This window comes from Exophiala oligosperma (assembly GCF_000835515.1).
Source record: "Exophiala oligosperma strain CBS 72588 unplaced genomic scaffold supercont1.2, whole genome shotgun sequence".
NCBI classification, from domain to species: Eukaryota; Fungi; Ascomycota; class Eurotiomycetes; order Chaetothyriales; family Herpotrichiellaceae; genus Exophiala; species Exophiala oligosperma.
Genome location: NW_015622819.1, coordinates 3,221,913 through 3,242,752, shown reverse-complemented (window position 1 = coordinate 3,242,752; position 20,840 = coordinate 3,221,913). Strand labels below are relative to the sequence as shown.

Here is a 20,840-nt window from a genome sequence, read left to right as displayed (position 1 = left end):
AAGCTGGATGCCTATAAGTAATGCCCAAAAAATCTACGGCGCATCTCATGTAGTACCGATGATAGGCGCCTGTTGACCTCAATCAGTGGCTGCTCAGAGCCTGTATTGATAATTAGCCGCCAAAGCCTAACACCTACAATACACCTATGATACAGCACGAGTTTGTGATATGTCGGCAAAATGCTTGGGCCTTGGCATCCACCATGATTTTGACCCAGGCGCAACCAACGCCCATATACATTACAGAGTAAAGACCAGCAGTCAATTCAGTGCATCCCTGTACTCGTGCGATTCATCGATCCAGAGATCTACTTATCTCTTCTGCACCCTGCGCGTAGAAATCATACATTACGTACTGTGAGTAGTTGCCTATGCTAACTAGGCTCTTCTACCCATTCACCAGCAACGGCAATAAATACAATTGCGCTTTTCTCTTCTCCGCGACCGAGCACAGGTCTAACTGGCAGCACTTTTGTCTGGTGCCGTTTCCAGTGCCAGCGCTACCCAGTTGGTCATTGCAAATCGTGGCTCATCAAGTGATGCTTGTCGTCCGTTTTCCCGTTTCCTTGACAATCCAGGTCCTTCAAGATGTTCGTTCTGTCCGAAAACCCCGTACCATGAACCTAATACATAACAAGATGATGTAGGGAGATCCCTCAAGACTGTCATGGTCGAAGCCACAAATATTCCGGCCTTCCATTCTGGCCGTCCGTAACCAACCCTGCAATACAAAAGCAGCATCGGACTCGATAACGCCATTCCCCCATAAAAGCAACCATGCAATCCTCGCTAAGAACGCACAACACAACTGTGCTGCATACTTTGTCACCTGCAAGTTGTGGCAAACTCAACTGTCCCGGCGTCAATCCTTCACTCCCTAAGTTTCGAGAGGCCTATCACGTAAGAACACGTGTGGCACGCTTGGGTCTAGCAGCGTCATCATCATGGTCCCTAGCAGGTTGAAATCCACCGGCTTCGTGAGGTAGTCAGTAAATCCAGCGTTAGCAGCCGCTGCTCGCTCCTCAGGCATGGCGTTTGCGGTCAAGGCCATGATTGGGCATGACTTATAGCCTTGACTCCTCTCCCACTCTCGGATTTCCTGACACGCCTCGTACCCGTTTTTGATTGGCATCTGGATATCGCAAATTATCAGGGAATAGTACCCTGGACCCTTTTCTTTGACCATGTCGACGCATTCTTGTCCGTTTTTGGCGCATTCGTTGGCTAGCGAAGTCTTCAAGAAGTAGCGTTGAATCACTCTTCGGTTCACTTCGCTGTCCTCTACCAGCAAAAGTCGCTTGTTCCCGTTGCCAATCTTCTCCTTGACGAGCCTCACTATTTGCTGGAAGTCATCGGAGCTCGATTGGGCCACTTCCCGCGCCCGGTCTTTACTTAAGTTCCGTAGCTGCGCGGGATCAAAGATCATTGCGAAGACCGAGGGTTTGACGGGTTTGTGGATCAAGAATGCTTTTCGTCCGGTCGATGTCAATGCAGTGAAATCCTCCAGGATATCTCTCTTCTGATAGTGGTCAGTAATGACTACGAGTGCCGGAATCACAGGAGCAGTATATGTCGCCATCTGCCTCATAAAAAGCATGATATCAGAGGTCGCAGGTATGTCTAAAACGATGTGAGTGAACGTCGGTGGTGAGCGACCGTTGATCAAATCCAAGAATGATCCAATATCTGGGATCGTTGTGACATTGGCCGCAATCTGGTATGGCACAACGTGCTCAATATGTTGTTTGATAGCCGTTCGTGCATGTTCTGCCGGGCAGATAATGATGACCGAGTACGTTTGAGGATGGGCAGGGGACAACCCGCCTCCATCAGTGTCGCTTTTACTGCGTCGAAACACGGGGTGGGCACTCGTTTTCGCCTCCGACACTCTTCGTTCATACAGTTCTGGTTCAGACTCGCGAGAAGGTGCCGATTCTGGGGTAGGCACCAACGAGGTTATCGTTGAAGCATTCGCCACAGGGCCTGAATTTGATCTCACAGAGGTCGACACTCCAGAGCTCTCCGATGCCACTATAGCAGGCGACATCACAGCTGGGGTGGGCACGGCGGGTGAAGATAGCGCTGCAGGCGAAGCCTGTTCTGGCGAGGAAATGTATCGAGAAAGACCTGGTGTCTGAATGATTGAATCAGAAGGGTGCCTTGTGACGCTCATCGTTGGGGTTTTATTGTCCGAGCGCGACCGAGCGCTTGAATTGAGCATGTTCGCTTGCGGCGGGCTGCTTTTTGTCGTAGCTGAGGGTGCAATGCTGGACTCGACGCCTGAAGGTTCCATTTCTACTTTGACGTAGAAGCTGAATATTGAGCCTTCTCCGGCCTTGCTCTGCACAGAGAGCTCCCCGCCATGCATCTCGACTAGCTGTTTAGAGAGAAACAGCCCTAGTCCGGACCCAGCTTCGTGACTAGTACCACCACCAATTTGTCCAAATTGCTTGAATAGCCTCTGGAACTCGTCTTCGTTGAATCCACGGCCAGTGTCCACAACGTCAAAGTTGAGCAAGACTGTCTTGACGGCACCCCCCTTTGGACTCATGAGTGTAGCCGTGCGTAAAGAGCATTTCATGTAAACTTCACCTTGCTCCGTGAACTTTACAGAATTTCCAAGAAGATTGAGTAAGACTTGCCGGACTCTGAATGCATCCCCCTTGACCGTAGAGGGTACATTCGTTTCCAGAGAATAGTTGAGCTCCAACCCCCGCTCGATCGCTCGGGACGATACCGTGTCAATCACTTCCTCGCAGAGGCTACGGACATGGAACCATTTTGGAAATAGTGTCATCTTGCCTGCTTCAACCTTGGTCACATCCAAGATATTGTCGACAAGCTCCCTCAGATTGTTGGCACTGTTTTGGATGGTGTCGACCGTTCTTCGTTGATCATGGTCTAGCGAGGACTCGACTAGCCAAGGCATACTGCCAATGATACCATTCAGCGGCGTTCGAATTTCATGAGACATGTTGGCAAAGAACTTAGTTTTCGATTCCATTTCTCGATGTACCTTCTCATTTGCTTCGTTCAATTTGCGCTCCAGGGCTTTTCGTGTCTCAATATCGGTGCAGGTACCGTACCAGGATGCTTTTCCGCTTTGAGTCTGCCAAAGTCCTGTATCCACGCGGACCAAGCGTACGAGAAACCATCTGTATTCACCACCTTTTGATCTCAGTCGAATTTCAGTCAAATACGACAACTGGCCATTTTCGTCCTTCTCGACCATGACCGATCCCGACTTGATCATCTGATCGAGCGATGACAGGTCAGGGGAAAACAGATTCTTTCGTGTAGGGAGTGGAGGAGCTGCCGTTTTGTTCGAATCACTGGATGAATCTGTACGGCTACTCGCCGAAGATTTCGCAATGGCGGCAATGTCGGAGGGTGACAAGATGCCACATTTGTGCAGGTCATCACGATGAACGTGCTTAGCAAAGCCTAGGCCGCGAGCGTCATCTAGGGTTTGGCCCGAATATGCATGCCATTGCTGGTTGACAGCTACGATGCCATCTCCTTCGATGGCTTCGAACAAGACCTGTGGAATGGCGTCTGCCAAAGCACGTATTTTGGTCTCTCGGGCCATGATTGCTTCCTTCTCGCTCGCCTCAAGATTCTTCATATACTGTTCATGGACGTCAAGGAATGACCCAATCCAGTACAAAAGTCGGCCATTATTGGTCAATAAAGTACTAGCTCGGAAAACGAACCAGCGAAAATCGTTATCACTGTTGAAACGCTTCACTCGGATGTAGTGAGTAAATTGGCTTCCAGTTCGCAGAGCGTCGTTCCACAACTTCACCAGGCCATTTCTTTCTGCAGGATGGACATTCTTCCACGGATCGCGGACTCGCCCTTCTCCCTGACTTCTGAAGGCGTCAAATTTACGGTTTGTCCAGACTAAATCGCCGGTAGTTGGCTTAGCTAGGAACAGCTGGAGAGGTACTGAATTCAACATCAGCGATGAAATAAGCTCCGGGAGAGGTTTTTCTTCATCCTTTGACTGGCTGCCACGTCTGATTGTTGAACGCCGAGCAGAGGACTCAGGTCGCTCATACACTTGATCTCCCATCTCACTTCCAGAGGCAGTGCTTCCTGCGCGCATTGCCACGGGGCTTTGTATTTGAGCCTCGGGTTGTGTCTTGATGATGGTGGACTTCTTCGCTGATGCTTTAGAGGTCGATGCAACTTTCTCGGCGGACCGTCTGGGCTGTTCCCCATCGTCCTTGGTGGGCCGAGGCCCTGGTGTCAGGGGCTGCTGAGCACCGCGCTGTCTCCGCGTCGAGAAATAACTGTCAACCAACTCCGAGCCTGACCTTCCAGGAGTGGGTGGAAGACCTGGACTTAAGCCAAGGTGTTCTAAATGAGGAGTGCTCGAAAGGGAGCTACTGGGGCTATCTTTCAGCGCCGAAGGACTGCCGACTTCGTAGTTAGCCCAGGTTCTTGGCTGCTCTTTGTCCAGCGCGATTTGCTCGCTGAGCTCCGCTACCAATTCCAATTCCGAGCCTTCGTCGGAGAACGTCCCTCCTAAGCCGAATGCTGCGCCGTGACGGCTTCCAGGAGCACCCCTTAGACGATCTTGTAGAGCGCTATATTGCTGCGCAAGTGAGTACGAGCTTGCAATATGAGGCAACAAGGCCTCGAGTGCTCGACGCCAGCTGAGTGGAAAAGGATTGACGTTGGAGATGAATGATAGAATGGCAACAGGGAAGCGTAGATTCGATGCCATGGCGCCTCGAGCTAGAATCGGCTGTATTAGTGGTACGTGCACCAAAGTTTTGGACATGTCTGTCCCTATGGCATTCAAGGACTGATTCGCGGTGGTGGCATAGTCATACACCGGGGGATTCTGCTCAAATGCTGTCTCATCAATGGAAGCTGTTGGTGGGTTGAAGAAGGGTGATTCCTCAGGATCGGCTCTGGCTGCAGGCGAAGGCGATGGACTTTGAGACCAAGGTGAAGGTTCAGGTTGTTCATATTCGTCGAAGGCGCGAATTATTGAATACGGTGGCTCTTCAAGATTGTTGGTTTTATGTTTATCTGCAGCTGTAGCTGGCAATGCCTGAGGCGCCGCCCAAGCATCTTCACATCCCCTCGGGAGCGGAGAGCGTTTCGGGACCTCCTCTGAGTAGGCCCTCGTCAAAATGACAGGCTTCCGTTTGTTGAATAAAGATGCCACACCCGTTCGAACAAGCAGCGGGTCAGGCTCCGCTTCCAATGGCTGAAGCGAACGATGGACGTAGCATCTCAAAGTGGATGATGCCGATCCAGACGAATTGTACGGTCCTTTGAAGCTTAGTGGGTCGGACTCGGCTAGGGATGAAGAACGGGGGGTGGCAGGCTGCTTGGTGAGCCTAGGTAGTACTGACGGGGTTACCGTCGAAGCTTGTCCATCTTGCTCTCTGGCCGCACTACTAAACGCGCGGACAGGTCCGGCTGGCCGCTGACGAGAAGTGCGACTAATATGATCTGGCATTGCCCCTGCGATGGAATGTCTCGACACAAGAGGAGGTCGACGAGTGGACAAGGTACTCATGTCACTGGATGTCCGTACAGATGGCTCCGGCCGCTTTCCGACAGAGGACGTGTCAAGATCTGACGCGGTCGGGAAGTCCAGTTGCGAAGGAGGAACGCCATCACTACCATAGCAATTGTATGTGGCTTTCTGACCCCAAGGAACATTTTCCAGATCGGTGATATCTCCAGGTACGGCGAGTGACGCTCTTTCAGCGCCGAACTCACTTAGAATATCTGTAACATTCGCCCACCACATATCCAGCCCAGGCTCAGAGTTGAGGACCAGTATGCACTCCAGCAGATCTGGTGCTGGAAAATTGGGATCTTCAGGGAAAGCAGCAACTAGCGGCATCTGACCAATGGGTGTGCTTAAGTCGGAAGAAGAGGCATGCCGCTGTAGTTCTGCCGGTGCAGGTGAAGACCCGGTCAACGGGGGCTCGTTCGTTGGCGAGAGCAGCGTGAATGGTTTATGAGAGGGCCCAGACCGTTGACTGATACCCCGATTGAGCCGGAATGCCATACGGGGAAAAGGATACGAAGGTGTCCTGATAGCACCCGGTGTCGCATCAAATGTGGCTCTTATAGTCCGGGCAGAGTCGGTCGACAGGGTCCCAGTATTGACAGACTCATCGGAGCTGGACTCGGTATGTAAGAGAGGTGGTGGCGGTTCTACCGGTTCGCTCTGTTTGGCACCATCAACAGAGGCCGCAGAGACAACAGCGGCGCGCATCTGTTGTTTTTGAGCCAAAGCTTTGCTCATTTTTCGTCGCATTGCCTCCATACTGCCCGGTGGCTCACGTGCGAGAACTTGCGTGACTTGCTGATGTACAAGTGACGAAGTGCCAGTTGTCGTGACCTGTGAATTTCTGTTCTCGTTCATTGTGTCTTCACCTCCTGGGACAGATCTTGTCGGTGATGTTGATGATCCATGACCTTCTGCCAGGCGCGACGATCGACCCCGTGGAGAGAGACCGGGATGTGAGGACTTTGACGACTTCATCTTGGCTGCAGACACTCAAATATTGTATCAGAGTGTCTGCGACCTCGTTGTTGTAGGAGTAGATTCATGGAACCGATTGACCCAAAAATGATGGAGCCATGTGTTTGTTTCGTCTCTTCCCATGCAATATTAACACCTCGTAACCGGTATTCGATGGTTACGGTGAAGCGTGCGACTGTGATCTTCGGGATCAAAGTGATTTTTCTTGAAGATAAAACACGAAGGTGTGGGTGTGTAGAGGAGATCTGTGGCCAAACACAACTCGCGAGGTACTAGTGACGAAGGAGAGAAACGGGCAATTAAGCGACAGGTGCCCGGGAAACAAGCGGGTGTGATAGCAGTATGGAAGATGTTGATGGTGAATAGTTGACAGAGAGCAGGCCTGGTGTGGAAATCGAGATGTAGTGTAAAGACGCGCGAAAGATGGAACCAGCGGCTGTAGAGAACAGGCAAAGGCGCAGGCGAGGCCAGAGACGAGAGGATCGCACTTTCCGGCCGTGGCGCTCTTGCAGTATGTACCACGTACAATGACGTCGTGTTTGGGGACTTATCCGTCTAAGCCAATGACGGGCACCATGCCACTTAAAGTCCACCACTTGGTCCCTTAGTGAGCCTCACCAGCCTGCACCCCGTACGAGTACGAAGTAATACTACTACTTAGGGTAGGTTCCTTAGGCTTCTCTCACGGTAGGGATATCCGTACTCCCTAATTAAAAGCTTCTACGGGTACGAGTATAACGGAGTGCAATAAGGGCCAAAAGTCCAATCAATATCCTTGTTATATTTATTAGCATTCACGGAGTTCAGGTACGAATAACTAATAAGGTAGATAGATATTCATCAAGCTTACGCCGTCCAAGCTAGTCATATTTCAATACATCAGATTCACTGATTGATTGGCATCTGCTTTTTTCCCTTCCTTTGTCCTCACACTATACGGAGTACTGTCGCTCCCTATCCCTCCTGTCGGCCATAGTGTTGTGCCCACCACCCGTCCACCTTTTTTTGTCCACCTGATGCCCCATTGACTACAAACACGGCATGATGTACGCAGTATCTCGCTGGTGCTACACTAGATGCTTGGCCTAACTGGGTCTCTATATACGCCTTCCACGCCTCAATCTGTGTCACGGTCTGAAAAATGCCAACCCACCACCCGTCGTTCCCGGTCTTCACATCATTGGGCCATAGTGTGATTATCATGGTTTTGGGCGAATTTTAGCCACTGCGACATTGACATTTTTGGTAGTACTCGGTACATTTTCACTATCATTGCCCCTACGGGGTACAGTACGGTGCTCGTCGCTAAGTCCCCCTTTGCTTTTGATCGGTAGTCCGTTGGGATGTCTGTGCTTCTTACTCCTGCTAAATGGTCAATCCGACATCCACCTCGCCTCACGCGAAATGAATCTGATGACGATCACTAACTTGACCTCGTGTTGATCGCTTCTGCTCGCGTCTCGCGGCCCGTCCACCGAACCCGCACTGATGAAAACTCAATCCTTACTCATTCTGTGTTTTGGATGTTACTTTTTCGCCGCCAACATGTCATACAACATAAGTTACACGGTTGGTAGCGAGTCTACAAATACACACTTCCCATTCTATCACTCACAAGGCCTTCCGGCAGGATACCCGTCTGCAGCAAATCCCGCGGTAAGATCTCGGCGTCTTAGTTGATCGTGCCATAAAATTACGGCCACCGCGGTCTTGACTGAGGCAGACGAGGCTGTAAGTTGCATCTCCAAGACCTACTAGTCTTGAGGTGTTTCCTGGGTAGAAGATTCTTCCATGCACTGTTCCATCGTGGAGACTATAGCGCACACTGACCACCAGCGGCAAAGTAAGACAGCTCTCCGTAACTTCGACAATGATAACTTGATGTTGTTCATGTCTCGCGCTATCATGTCCAATTTTGGGGGTACATTTACGCACCCGTGGCCAATCACATCTCATTGTATATCGTACATAAAAGGGCTGGATCTTAATCGACCTTGATAGAGCCGTAAATTCGGTAGACAAATGCGTAGGATGCAAAGAAGCCAATGGTACCTATCGATAGTCAGTAAATGAAGCGCACTCGTCACCTGCAAGGGGACTTACCAGACAACACTGCAACCAAGAAACTAATGAGCGCGGAGTATCCGACATAGAGTACAGCTCCAGTCAACCCTCCAAAGCTGACTCGAGTCACCCAGAAACCCAGCGCATTCACAAATACATATCCGCCGGTCATCCCAGCGCCAAAGAATGCCCGCCACTGCCAGCGGTAGTCCTCCGCGCACAGCAAGAAGTACACAAGTAGGATGGTGGTGCAAGCAGACGTCAGGACCATCAAAGCGTAGCAGATGAAGAGAAATCCAAACATGTAGTAGATCTTGCTGGTCCACAACGATGTCATGATGAAGTACAGTTCCACGAAGATAGCGCAGAATGGTAGTATCCCAGTAAGGAGCAATGACGGTAGAGGTCGAAGAGATCGAGTGACTGGTGGTATTTGACGGGGTATTTGATTGATTCGTGTCGGTGCTTCAATTGCCGGCTGCTTAAAACCATACCAGGATCCGGCCACACTCAGTGGCACGCTGATCACAAACCAGATGGCGATGATTGCTAGCATTGTGGTGAAAGGAACTGCACCACTGGAACCCTTTGCCCAAACAAAAAGATTTAGGAGAAAAAAGGTTCCAAACACGATGCCCGGCACAAATATTGGAGTAGCCGCAATATTGACCTTCCACTTCTCCCCTCCAAAGCTCTTGTACACGCGTGCAGAGATATAGCCACCGATGCAACCGAACAGCGTGTATAAGAGCAGGCCAATCGAAGTGAGCCAGCCCCGGTTGGATGGGGACAGAAATCCTAGCATGGCAAAAGCGACCGTCACCCCAGTCATAACAAAGAGTTGTGCCCCGTTACCAAGGAGAACACTTAACATCAGACTGTATCGGGGACTACGGAAGACATCACCGTGAACAAGCTTCCACCCTGAGTCCTCTTGGATGTCGTCATCAACAGCTGACGTGCCCGATAGATCATCAAGGTTGATGTTGTCGAGCCGGTTGTATCGCGCGATATCCTTTCGCAACGCTCTGACAAGTATGCTGCTGACCATACCAACCAGGAAGATAACAAAAATCGTCGAGTTGATGAGCGAGAACCAGTGAATCTTTGGGTCGATGATGTGTAGGTATTTGTCCCAGCGAGTGGCCCAAGCAGTGTCTGAGGGTCGCCAATAAACGCTGTACGTATAAGTGACCTTTGTTCCTTCTCCCTCCTTCAACATCAATGGTCCGGAGTTGACAGCGCAGTCGGCCTTTCCTGCTCCCGTCACTTTCGACTCGGAATACGACTGCGGCTGGACCAGAACCCCAACAACCCTGTACCTTGTGCCTCGGAGGCCGGCTGTGTGGTAGTCGACAATGATGTCCCAATGATTGTTCAGTATGACTGCGCCATCTTCCCTCACTTTGCCTAACGGGAAGCCAGGACTGGAAAATCGTTCATGTGTCAACGGGTCCTCTCTCAACTCGGCCGCAGGTAAACCATCCACGAGCAAATTGACATTGTAGGCTTCATTGATCCTTGATCTCACGAAGCGCACCGACTTCTCGTCAAAATCCCCGCTGTCACAAATCATCTTGCATGTTTCATTCTGTGCCATGTGCAATTCGAAAGGCGATGTTTGAATACGGTCCCCAAATATGATGCTCCCAAGCGACTCGCGGACTCGTTGTGGCCCCTTTTCCGGACGACAAAACCGAAATGCGGGATGATAGTAGTCATAGGAAACAACCGCATGAATTTGTTCATCGTGGCGTGATATCGAAGGAGTGAGGGCGTTGACTGTCAAGGGGACTCGGTCACCCTGAGAATATGAAGAGGGTGCAACTCCAGGTAGATAGAATGCTGCCACGTTATTGATCGAGATGCTGCACAGAAGTGCTGAAGCGAGCAAGAAATTCATAGTCGGTGTATGTCCGGAGAGACCGCAGGCTGAAGTCGAGGATCGTGACAGATTCCAATCAAGAGCCCAAGAACGTCTTTCAGAAAGCCACTTGTCACGATCTGTTCATGGTCGTCATGGGAAGCGGATGCTGCGAGCGAAGCTGGTAGTCTCAATTAACAGATAGTAATGTCGCTTTCCAGTATATAGCAGTGCAAAGAAGTCCTTGTTCTCTATAGACCACCACGCAAGGAAATACCATTTAAAAGTTGCCTGCGCGTTCGTGATTGAGAAAGGTATCGGCTAACTTTCCCCGACTCAAGCTGCCACTCATGATGTCCCTGGTTATTCATAAATCCGTACCTTACCTGAAGCAAGCCGCTCTTTATCATATGCATCTTTGTCACTAGATGAGCTTTACTCGTAGGATGATTTGGGTCTACGGCGACTATATGTACATGCGCTACGCATCCTCTTGACGGCGGTGTTCTCTACCATTCGACAGTTTCCATTAGGTAATGACCACAACTTGAGACGAGATGACAATGGTAATCGACCTGACTTGCTATTTCATTGTGATGTAGAGGGCTATCACCCCTAGGAGCAAATAATCCCTATCGTACTGCATTTTCTGGAGACCTGGATTGACTGTGATCACGTCTTAGCCTCCATTTATTGACATTGAGGGAGCGAACCAGTCTTGGTGTACTTGTCAGATGGTGACTGCCTCTGCAACAAACTTCCGATATTTTTCGGCGCATCGACTCCTCCAGTATTTGCCCCATATCCCGATTGGAACCGCCAGTGCCATGGATCCAAGCACGAGACAACCGAAGAAAGTGAACGCTCGGCCATAATCAGTGGCGTCAATCAAAGGTTGTACGCTGAATGACATGGCGAAGTTGATGCACGAGGAGCATATCGCAAGTACGACGACGAGCTCTCCAGAAATCTGAGGAGCAGAAGGGTTAGTATTGAGATCACAAGCTTGACGTCAATATTACTTACCCCCTCGAAACACTCCATAGCATATGTGGTGGCTATGCTGGTAGCTGAGACTTGCTGGGCTATCATGGCGCCCAGGCCGATCGCGATACCAACCCAAGAGCTTCCAGCCTCTGCAGTCCACCCATAAGAGAAGTACCCAACACCTCCATATATGAAACTAAGAGACAGAGTCCATAAGCGCATCTCGGGCTCCTTGTATCCCTTGTTACGACGTGCAAGCCGTAAAACTATCAAGTCTCCCAGGTAGCCAGTACCCATTCTGAGCGTCCATGTCAGCATGCTGTGTGTCCAACAGCGAAATGATCCCTACCCAATGAAGGAGCCGACAAGGGCTGCCAGAAAAACAAGACCAGTAGGGCCAGTTCCCCAATCATATGGATCCTCTGTCAAGATCTCGGAAATAGTGTTGAACGACACGATTCCTGCATAAAAGTCAGCTTTCAACTCTTGGCATTGTTGCTGAAAGAGGAGGTTCAGTTTACCAGCTGTACACCCGAAAGCAAAGATTATCCCAGCCTTCGACACCGTCAGTATTGCTCCACGATGATCAAAGAGACTGCTCACCAGCACTATGTTTGGGAAGAAGAACAAGACGAAGGGACGGCGAAAATATTGCCACCATGTGGTTTTGTCCTCCGGGAATCGCTGAATGGGACTCAAAATCTCCCAGTATGTACGAGATCTGTTCATGTCGCCTTCGGTCAAAGTGAGTTGTCTTGTAACAGGTAGATCGGATTTACTCTCTCCTTGAAGTTCGCTCCCATCCTTTTTGCCGAGTGTGTCGGTTGTTTCAGTCACCACTAACGCAGTTTGTGTAGACTGGTTCAAAGTGCGAAAGACATGTCGTGGGAAGAGTGAATCATCGAATGTGAAAATGAAGAGGAGTATCACGAGCGCCTTCAAAATATATCATCAGACACAAGACATGATGGAAACGGCCACCTTACTCACGCTGAGTAGCGCAACGATCTTACAACCCCATCTCCATCTAATAAAAGGATTTTTGTTAGCATCATGGGCACGTTTGTTAACAACTCTGTCTATAATCTTCGCAAGGCGCTTGGTATGCACCTTTAGCTATGCATACATACCCAGGACCCTCTGCAATATAACCACCAAGGATTAATCCGAGGATTGATCCCAGCTGCTGACCCCAGATCTAGAGATATTGTTAGTTGAAAGGTATTTATGCACAAGTTCGCTTCTATTGAGCTGCTTCCGACTGTGAAAGTGTTTAACTCACATAGAAGGCGAGTGCAGTGCCACGCTGATGAGCAAAAAAGATGTCAAAAACCTATCAATGGCGTCAGCTAGTCCTTTGCAGACTTTGTGGACATGGGTGGGTTCCTACGGTAAGCTGGATGAGTGCCTCGTATGCGCTTGTTCCAACTCCTCCAAATGCATTGTTGAGATACCACTGCGCTGTACCATAGATGTACGCGTTCCACAAGGCAGCTGCCATGTTGATCAACATGCTGGAGATGTAGACGAACTTGCGCCCGATTTTCATCGCGGTAGGTATCCAGAGAATGTTGACGAAGCCGAGGAGAAGATAGTTCAGCGCCGAACCGCCGTTCATATTATTCAAGGTAACATCTGTTTCGACAGATATTTGCGTCCAGGCCGCACCCAAGTTGTTCTCGCCAAAGGACATGACACAGGCATAAAACGCTGCCAGGAGCAATGACCAGAGTTTCTTTGAGCGTGCCCAGTTCTGCGAATCTCATGTCAGTCCGGCTTGAGAGAATGTTTCGGAAAGGGCATACGAACGAGAGGGTCCCGGGCGGTCCTCATAGGCTGGGGCACAAGCACGATATCATGGTTTCGACCAGCGTGGGCGGCCACGGTCTCATGGTGGTCGACTTCATAGTGTATCAGCACTGGATCACGACGATGATGAGGGGCAGGGAAGAATTACTTACGGTCGATCAAGTACACCGTCCCCGGTATGTCGGTCGCCGCCAAAGTGACACTGTTTGGAGCCATGCTGGAAGATGACTGGCGATGCTTGTATCCTATGACCTGGTTCACAGATCTGGTCTACTCAACTATTTCTCCCTGGGATATCGAGAAATATATACCTATATTCATGAAGGCCATTTAGGGTGTACTTCTCCACACCCAATGCCTGCCTCCTTGTTATCTCTGCCTCCTCCGTAATGGCAATCAGATGCCCCACAAGAACAGTGCCAGAGACACTGCTGTAGGCCGTCCATGGTAATCGAGGGGACAGATGCTAGACGGACCCATGTATAAGTTACGTGGAGAAAATGTTGGGGAGAGAACTAAGCTTTAACTAGCACCCTGAGCTGCGAGCCGAATCGACTGCTTGACTCCACCAAAAGAGGCACAGAAGGTCGAAGCGTACGAATGGGAATGTGATGCGCACACAAAACGGGAGCACCTCCCCTTTCAAGGAAGACAGGGCAGGATATGATCCACAGCATAAGTACCTCGCGGGAGATGTGTACAAGTGAAGGATCTCTTCTAACTTTGATTAGGCTGTTTACATTTGGCCGTCCATATCTACCACGAGTCTGAGCTGCCGACGATTCGTGTACCTAATAGCACTGACATATCTTGCCTTGGGGGAAGCAGAACCCGCCGGTCTAAGTCATCGACGAGATCTGATATTGAAAAGACCTTTCTTACTGAATATCCTCGATCAACCTACGCAACCAGCTACCAGCTACCATCCAATCAAATTGCCACTCGGCACTCTCACACCTGATTCACTCTCACCTCCTGACTCCTAGACGTTTCCACGACCACCATGTCCCAGTTGACACACGACTCGTCGATCCTAATCATAGGCGGCGGCACGTGGGGATGTGCAACGGCCCTCCAGCTCGCTCGACAAGGCTACAAAAAAGTGACGGTTCTCGACGCCCACGCCATCCCTTCACCCATCTCTGCCGGCAACGACGTCAACAAGATCATGGAGGAGGGTGTGCCCTCGGATGATGACGACGAGGAAAGTTATGTTTGGAACCGGCTCTTCCAACTCGCCACCGAAGCCTGGAGGTCCGACCCGGTGTACTCCCCCTTCTACCACGCCACGGGCTTCGTCATGGCCGCCTCGTCCCCCGAGGCCGGCAGGCACGTCGAGTCGTACATCGCGTCGTGCCGGACGTCGTCGTCGCCCATCCGCCGCCTCGACACGCCCGAAGCCTTCCGCGCCACCATGGCCCCGGGCATCCTGACGGGCGACTTTCCCAACTGGAAGGGCTTCGTTCGGCCCGAGGGCGCCGGGTGGGTGTTTGCCCGCGGAGCGCTCGAGGCCGCGCACAACGAGGCCCGCAGGCTGGGCGTCCGCTTCGTCACGGGCGGACCCCAAGGAAAGGTCGAACGACTGATCTACTCTGGTTCAGATGTACTGGGCGCATTCACGAGTGACGGGGTCGAGCACAGAGCGGACAGGACTGTTCTCTGTGCCGGTGCGTACAGCGACAGGTTATTCGACTTTGAAAAACAACTCAGACCGACGGCGTGGACTCTGGCTCATATCCAGATGACGGACGAGGAGCGCCAGACGTGGAAAGATCTACCTGTTCTGTTCAACGTCGAGCGTGGATTCTTCATGGTATGTAATGTCATTCTCATTTTCAAAGAGCCCTCCCCTTTATCTGCCCCGTCCTATTCTTCCTTCCGCTACCCTCTTGTGCGAGCGTAACATAGTTTCCACTCGTGTTTAAGGTGTGACAAAGTTTATCTTTCGACGTAACTATTTTTTTTCTGTCTCACGGTGGAGGAGTACACACACAATTAGCTGTAGATACTAATGTTCATCGTTCTCAGGAACCGACGACAGGGACGGGCGAACTCAAATTCGTTGACGAACACCCTGGATACTGCAACTTCATCCATGACCAGTCCATCGATGCTGAGCGTTCTGTCCCTCTTTCTCGGCAACAGATCCCCATTGACGCTGAAGCTCGTGCACGCCAATTCCTGCGTGAGACAGTGCCCCAAATTGCAGATCGTCCCTTCACCTTCGCGAGAGTGTGCTGGGATTCGGATACTCCAGATCGAGTCTTCCTCATCGATCAGCACCCGAAATACTCGAGGCTTGTGGTGGCCGTCGGGGGAAGTGGCATGGGATTCATGACAATGCCAGCCGTAGGCATCCAGGTTGTCAACTCTCTAGAAGGTCGTATGGAGTCCCGACTGAAGAAAGCTTTCAGATGGAGGCCGGAGACTGCCGTCGGCAGAGACTGGCGCGATACGCAGGATCGATTTGGGGCCGATGGAAAAGTGATGGACTTGCAAAAAGTCAAGGGGTGGACCAATGTCGACAACGGAAGCCACGCTTCCAAGATATGACAAGCAAAAGATTGGATCGTATAGAATTTATCGTAGAAACTCGCTGTCCGTCCAATAATTGTACTCTGAAGCCCTCGTAGGTCGCTTCGAGCACGTTCACGAGTATGCACACGTATCAGATTGTGAGTGGTTGATAGTCAGTCCTTTAGACGACTTGTTGTAATTCATCCGATCCATACAGAGAACCTCAGCCTTCTCTTGCCTCGTAAACCCCATGATTCCATCCAGTGAGGCTATGTTCCGTGGTCCAAGATGCAATCCAGTGGCTAAAGACGTTTGAAACGCCATCTTGGAGTCATGACAAGTATCTCACAACGAAAACAACACGACGTCTTTCAGGTGAACAAAACGACCGCGGAGTTGATAATGTTGTCGGGACATCGTTCCCAAAGGGTAATCATAGTTGCCCATCGAAAATGCTTCGAAGGCGCTCCTGTTGCCATGCTAGGTGCCGCGCTCTCTCGTGGTGAATAACGAGCCGTGGTCACTGCTATGCAAAGATTCGACCGGTGAGAGGGCACATGTCGAGATGCTATAGAGATCGCTTCACTTCTCAGTACCGAGGATCATCTTTTCCCTTTCACTTTGTCGAGGCATGCTTCCTTTCTTGCTATGCTTACGAACGTTCTCCTCTGTTCTCTTGATCGACTTGATCTCTTCTCCTTTGATCTCAGAAGCCTTCTTGACCGTCTTAGGTAAGTGCCGATGTCTCTTGATACGTCGAATTTCGGGCATGTGCGAGTAACGCTTGATCAAGGCTTGGTCGTACTCCAGCTTTTGTCGTTGCCTAGCTGACTTGATCCCAGATCGACTTGAGGCATTTGTTCGCCATAATCTGATATTGCCATCGTCTGACCCCGACAAGACATAATTGTTGTCAGCAGTGAACCTTGCAGAGAAGACTCGTTGCATTCGCTTGGTGTGATAGATATCTCTTGAATGCCCTCGATCTCTGTTCCATAGTCGAATCGACCGATCATATGAAGCGCTGACCAACTCTTCACCAGTTGGACTAAATTCGACATCCATAACAGCAGCCACGTGATCCTTCAGTACGTTCAAAGCTCTGTCCATCTTCCGCATATCGAAAATGTATATATTGTGATCTTCATTTGCAGCAGCAAAATTGAACGCCTCCATCGGATTCCAAGAAATGGCATTCGATGCCAGCCTGAGGACAACTTTTGAAATGGATGAGGATGTCCGGAGATCGTAGAGCACAAGAGCTCTATCAAGGGCAGCAGAAGCAAGTATCGACGTTTCAGTCTGGTTGAACGAGACAGCCGTAATAGTGTCGGTAGAAGTTGGCCACCGCAACACCTGGCTGGGGCCGGAGGCAGGGCGTGAAAGATCGTAGATGGAGATGGCACTGGATGAAGCGGCAAAAGAAGAATGGTCGCGGTGGTGTGTTATATCTGTAAAAGCCCCTTGACCATGGTATGTGGTCAGAGGCGTGTTGTCCTTCTCGCTGTTGTAAGGATCCCAGACTTTGACGGTTTTGTCGGTAGCACAAGACAATAGTTTTCGATCTGGAGTCCAACACATGCCTCTGACGACGTTCTCATGTGCTCTGGCCTGCCATACCTCTTCGCGACTGGTCAAGTCCCAAACTTTGACTACGCCATCACCGCTGCCGCTGGCGAAACGCTCGAGGGATCCTGGATCTTTCGCCATCGAGTACACTCCGTCGACATGGCCTACACCCAGCTGGCCAATAAATGGAGCAGCAAACATCCGTTCCATCTTGACGGCGTTTAGGGCTCTCGTGTATTCTCTTGCCCGCTCGAAGGGATGGTGGGATGGATCAAGATTTCGAGATTGGCGCACCGCACCATCGCCTGGGGGCGGCGGCGCCCTAGTTAGCGACTTTATCTTCTGTGCATGCTCAGCTTGAGATAATTACTATCGGGATACAGCGTACATACCATCTCGTGAGAATCATCACTGAGCGAATCGAAGAGGCTTCTTCACAACGCATTCGATGAGGAGAAATTGTAGAAACGCAGCCGAACTTTTTTGTGGAGAAATAAGGGCATTTATGCATTTAGGGTCTGGCGTCATCCGCGGTGCCTGCGTCCTTAGCATTTTGATGCTTGTCACTCGCTAGACCGCGTACTGCGATCAGTCACTCTACAGCCTCAACACCGTTTATCCATCTCTCAGCCGCCTTCCTTAACCCCCTCCTCCTCGACCACATCTATGACTGCCATCATGGCTCTTCCACCTGCCGACAACACGAAGATCACTGACGCCAATAAATTGGCCAAGACAGAGCCCGCAAAAGCAGAGAGCATCTACAAGGAAGTTCTGGCAAAGTCACCCGGCTCCAATCAAGCTGCTCTTCAAAATTATGAGAATGCTCTCGTCGGACTGGGAGAACTCTATCGAGACAATAAGCGATCTGAAGATCTGGCTCAGCTGGTGAAGACAAGCCGGTCGACGTTATCTTCGTTCGCCAAAGCAAAGACAGCAAAACTAGGTATGTATATCACAGACGTCCTTTCAATGTCGCTAATTGTAATGCCTAGTTCGCCAATTACTTGACTTCATCGCCGAGATTCCCAACACCTTGGAATTACAGATCGCGACCACCAAGTCATGTATCGATTGGGCCAACTCGGAAAAGAGATCCTTCCTGCGTCAAAACCTCGAAACGCGACTGGTCAGCCTCTACATGCAAAAACAATCCTACTATGATGCTCTCACTCTGATCAATAGTCTACTGCGAGAGTTGAAGAGGTTGGATGACAAACTCGTCCTTGTAGAGGTACAATTGCTGGAATCAAGGGTATACCATGCCCTTACGAACCAGGCCAAAGCCCGAGCTGCATTGACCTCTGCGAGGACATCTGCCGCCTCTGTCTACACACCTCCACTGTTACAGGCCGGATTAGACATGCAGAGTGGAATGCTGCATGCTGAAGATCAGGACTTCAACACCGCCTTCTCATACTTCATTGAAGCTCTGGAAGGATACCACAGCCAGGACGACACTGCCCGGGCGACTTCTGCATTACAGTACATGCTGTTGTGTAAAATCATGCTGAACCTTGGAGACGATGTCACCAATCTGTTGTCCTCAAAGCAGGCACAGAAATACGCTGGCACCAATCTGGAAGCCATGAAGGCAGTCGCACGAGCACACTCGAATAGATCACTGGAAGAATATGAGCAAGCACTCTCCAATTACCGGTATGAACTCGGTAGCGACGTGTTCATCCGCAATCATCTCAGACGGTTGTATGATGCTATGCTGGAACAGAATCTCATCAAAGTGATTGAGCCTTTCAGCAAGGTCGAAATCGATCACGTTGCAAAGATGGTCGGCCTTGATGTGCAGCAGGTGGAAAGAAAATTGTCTCAAATGATCCTCGACAAGGTCATCGTTGGCGTCTTGGACCAAGGAGAGGGATGCTTGATCGTGTACGATGAGGTGGAAAGAGATGCCGGTTACGACGCGGCTTTGGAGACAATTGAAAAGCTGAGCAACGTGGTCGACGTGCTCTATACCAATCAAGCAGCGTTGTTAGAGTAGATTAGGCATGGAGTTTGGGATTGGCACAGTTCTGGGAATGGGGAACATCACGTTGATCGGCGGCAGTCATCTTCTCACGAGTAGTTACGGCTGCTGACCAGTCTTTGCTGGACCTAGATAATTATCCCGACTGCACAACAATCGACCAAGTTCTAGATCAAAGAATCCTTGTTCATAAAAATCATTGGCCATCTACGTGTGGCGGCAGACCCGTTCTTAGTGTCAAGCTCCGTTCCAAATGTGAGATGCGAGGCTTTGTCATTTGGCGGATTGACTCCCCGCCAAAGAAAAGGCTCCAGGCGCCGAAGACTGGTTCACTGCAACTGTTTCCGGCCGAACAATGTGAGGCTGTAAACCTCCTGCTTTCTTTCAGATCTTACCAAACACTGCGATCGCGCCATTTTCCATCAAGTACCTTCTTTGACTCTCACGACTTCACGAACGAACACCCACTGTCCTGCTCTCGATCCGTAATCGCATCCGCTCCCGCCGAGTTCCTCGACCCTTTACAGAAAACCAGAGCGCAGCACAACTCCTCCACGGCCTGACCTTCCTGAGGTGGCTCCTGGCACATTCTATTTCGATCCTGCCCTGAATTTCTTGAAATAGTTGGCCGCAAGGCCCCAGGTGGGCTACTAGTATGGGTCAGAAGTGAGCAATAGCGTACTTGACCTCATATGTACTTGCCGCTAATACACGCCTTCTAGACAGTCCAAGTTGTCGCGAGACCAACTCGACGAACTTCAAAAGGCTACACATTTCGACAGAAAAGAGTTACAACAATGGTACAAAGGTGCGTCTTTGAAGACATGAGCGCACTGGGTTCCTTCACGCTGATCAATATACCCAGGCTTCCTCAAGGATTGCCCCTCTGGCACATTGACCAAGCAAGAGTTCCAGAAGATATATCGACAGTTCTTCCCCTTCGGTGACCCGAGCTCCTTTGCGGATTATGTCTTCAAAGTGTTCGACTCGGATAAGAGCGGGACTATTGATTTTAAGGAGTTCATATGCGCACTGAGTGTGACAAGTCGGGGCAAGATGGAAGACAAGTTGGACTGGGCATTTCAATTATATGATATTGATGGCGATGGAAAGATCAGCTTTGATGAGATGCTCGCCATTGTGGAGGCGATATACAAGATGGTAAGTTTAACATCCCATCATCGCAAAGATGTAATCAGCCTACTGACAATTGGCCCATACAGGTAGGCTCTATGGTCAAGTTGCCCGAGGACGAGGATACGCCTGAGAAGAGGGTGAGAAAAATCTTCCGAATGATGGATAAAGATGAGAACGGAAGCCTCGACATGGCTGAATTCAAAGAGGGAAGTAAGCGGGACGAAACGATCGTGTCAGCGCTTTCGCTGTACGATGGGCTGGTCTGATTGATCCATGGGATTCTTGCTTGAAGGACATTATATCGCGAGACAGCATGTTTGAGCTCTTCAGCGATTGCGAACGTCGTGTCTCGTGGCTAGTGCTTGGATCATTTGCTCTACTTATGG

At 50.4% G+C, this 20,840-nt stretch overlaps 7 protein-coding genes across 7 annotated transcripts; 3 read left to right on the top strand and 4 right to left on the bottom strand.

Moving 5' to 3' along the window:
- Positions 1 to 202: 202 nt before the first annotated feature.
- Positions 203 to 6,981, bottom strand: PV06_02556 (uncharacterized protein). Its single transcript, XM_016403255.1, has one exon. The coding sequence runs from the start codon at positions 6,518 to 6,520 to the stop codon at positions 878 to 880; it is 5,643 nt and encodes a 1,880-aa protein (XP_016267152.1). The 5' UTR covers positions 6,521 to 6,981; the 3' UTR covers positions 203 to 877.
- A 771-nt stretch (positions 6,982 to 7,752) lies between these two features.
- Positions 7,753 to 10,707, bottom strand: PV06_02555 (uncharacterized protein). Its single transcript, XM_016403254.1, has 2 exons — positions 8,624 to 10,707; positions 7,753 to 8,572 (listed from the first exon to the last, which is right to left on the bottom strand). Exons 1-2 carry the CDS (start codon positions 10,485 to 10,487, stop codon positions 8,505 to 8,507), a joined length of 1,932 nt encoding a protein of 643 aa, XP_016267151.1. The 5' UTR covers positions 10,488 to 10,707; the 3' UTR covers positions 7,753 to 8,504.
- A 471-nt stretch (positions 10,708 to 11,178) lies between these two features.
- On the bottom strand, positions 11,179 to 13,460 carry PV06_02554 (uncharacterized protein; the record flags this gene model as incomplete). The annotated part of the gene is made up of 11 exons (XM_016403253.1): positions 11,179 to 11,418; positions 11,475 to 11,733; positions 11,785 to 11,896; positions 11,957 to 11,990; positions 12,039 to 12,371; positions 12,426 to 12,462; positions 12,566 to 12,633; positions 12,718 to 12,768; positions 12,826 to 13,188; positions 13,245 to 13,336; positions 13,397 to 13,460. The coding sequence occupies 11 exons, from the start codon at positions 13,458 to 13,460 to the stop codon at positions 11,179 to 11,181; spliced, it is 1,653 nt and encodes a 550-aa protein (XP_016267150.1).
- A 569-nt stretch (positions 13,461 to 14,029) lies between these two features.
- Positions 14,030 to 15,836, top strand: PV06_02553 (uncharacterized protein). The gene is made up of 2 exons (XM_016403252.1): positions 14,030 to 15,057; positions 15,273 to 15,836. Exons 1-2 carry the CDS (start codon positions 14,248 to 14,250, stop codon positions 15,795 to 15,797), a joined length of 1,335 nt encoding a protein of 444 aa, XP_016267149.1. The 5' UTR covers positions 14,030 to 14,247; the 3' UTR covers positions 15,798 to 15,836.
- On the bottom strand, positions 15,013 to 17,778 carry PV06_02552 (uncharacterized protein). Its single transcript, XM_016403251.1, has 2 exons — positions 17,723 to 17,778; positions 15,013 to 17,672 (listed from the first exon to the last, which is right to left on the bottom strand). The coding sequence occupies exons 1-2, from the start codon at positions 17,723 to 17,725 to the stop codon at positions 16,344 to 16,346; spliced, it is 1,332 nt and encodes a 443-aa protein (XP_016267148.1). The 5' UTR covers positions 17,726 to 17,778; the 3' UTR covers positions 15,013 to 16,343.
- A 230-nt stretch (positions 17,779 to 18,008) lies between these two features.
- On the top strand, positions 18,009 to 19,332 carry PV06_02551 (uncharacterized protein; the record flags this gene model as incomplete). Its single annotated transcript, XM_016403250.1, has 2 exons — positions 18,009 to 18,276; positions 18,326 to 19,332. The coding sequence occupies 2 exons, from the start codon at positions 18,009 to 18,011 to the stop codon at positions 19,330 to 19,332; spliced, it is 1,275 nt and encodes a 424-aa protein (XP_016267147.1).
- Positions 19,333 to 19,972: 640 nt separating this feature from the next.
- PV06_02550 (calcium-binding protein NCS-1) lies at positions 19,973 to 20,720 on the top strand (the record flags this gene model as incomplete). Its single annotated transcript, XM_016403249.1, has 4 exons — positions 19,973 to 19,983; positions 20,040 to 20,125; positions 20,183 to 20,478; positions 20,541 to 20,720. 4 exons carry the CDS (start codon positions 19,973 to 19,975, stop codon positions 20,718 to 20,720), a joined length of 573 nt encoding a protein of 190 aa, XP_016267146.1.
- Positions 20,721 to 20,840: the final 120 nt, after the last annotated feature.

Excerpts from the sequence above, each read along its gene's own strand:
- PV06_02556 (XM_016403255.1), bottom strand. The coding sequence starts at position 6,520 with ATGAAGTCGTCAAAGTCCTCACATCCCGGTCTCTCTCCACGGGGTCGA.
- PV06_02555 (XM_016403254.1), bottom strand. The coding sequence starts at position 10,487 with ATGAATTTCTTGCTCGCTTCAGCACTTCTGTGCAGCATCTCGATCAAT. Across the intron at positions 8,573-8,623 it reads CTTGGTTGCAGTGTTGTCTG|GTACCATTGGCTTCTTTGCA; the intron begins GTAAGTCCCCTT and ends GACTATCGATAG.
- PV06_02553 (XM_016403252.1), top strand. The coding sequence starts at position 14,248 with ATGTCCCAGTTGACACACGACTCGTCGATCCTAATCATAGGCGGCGGC. Across the intron at positions 15,058-15,272 it reads TCGAGCGTGGATTCTTCATG|GAACCGACGACAGGGACGGG; the intron begins GTATGTAATGTC and ends CATCGTTCTCAG.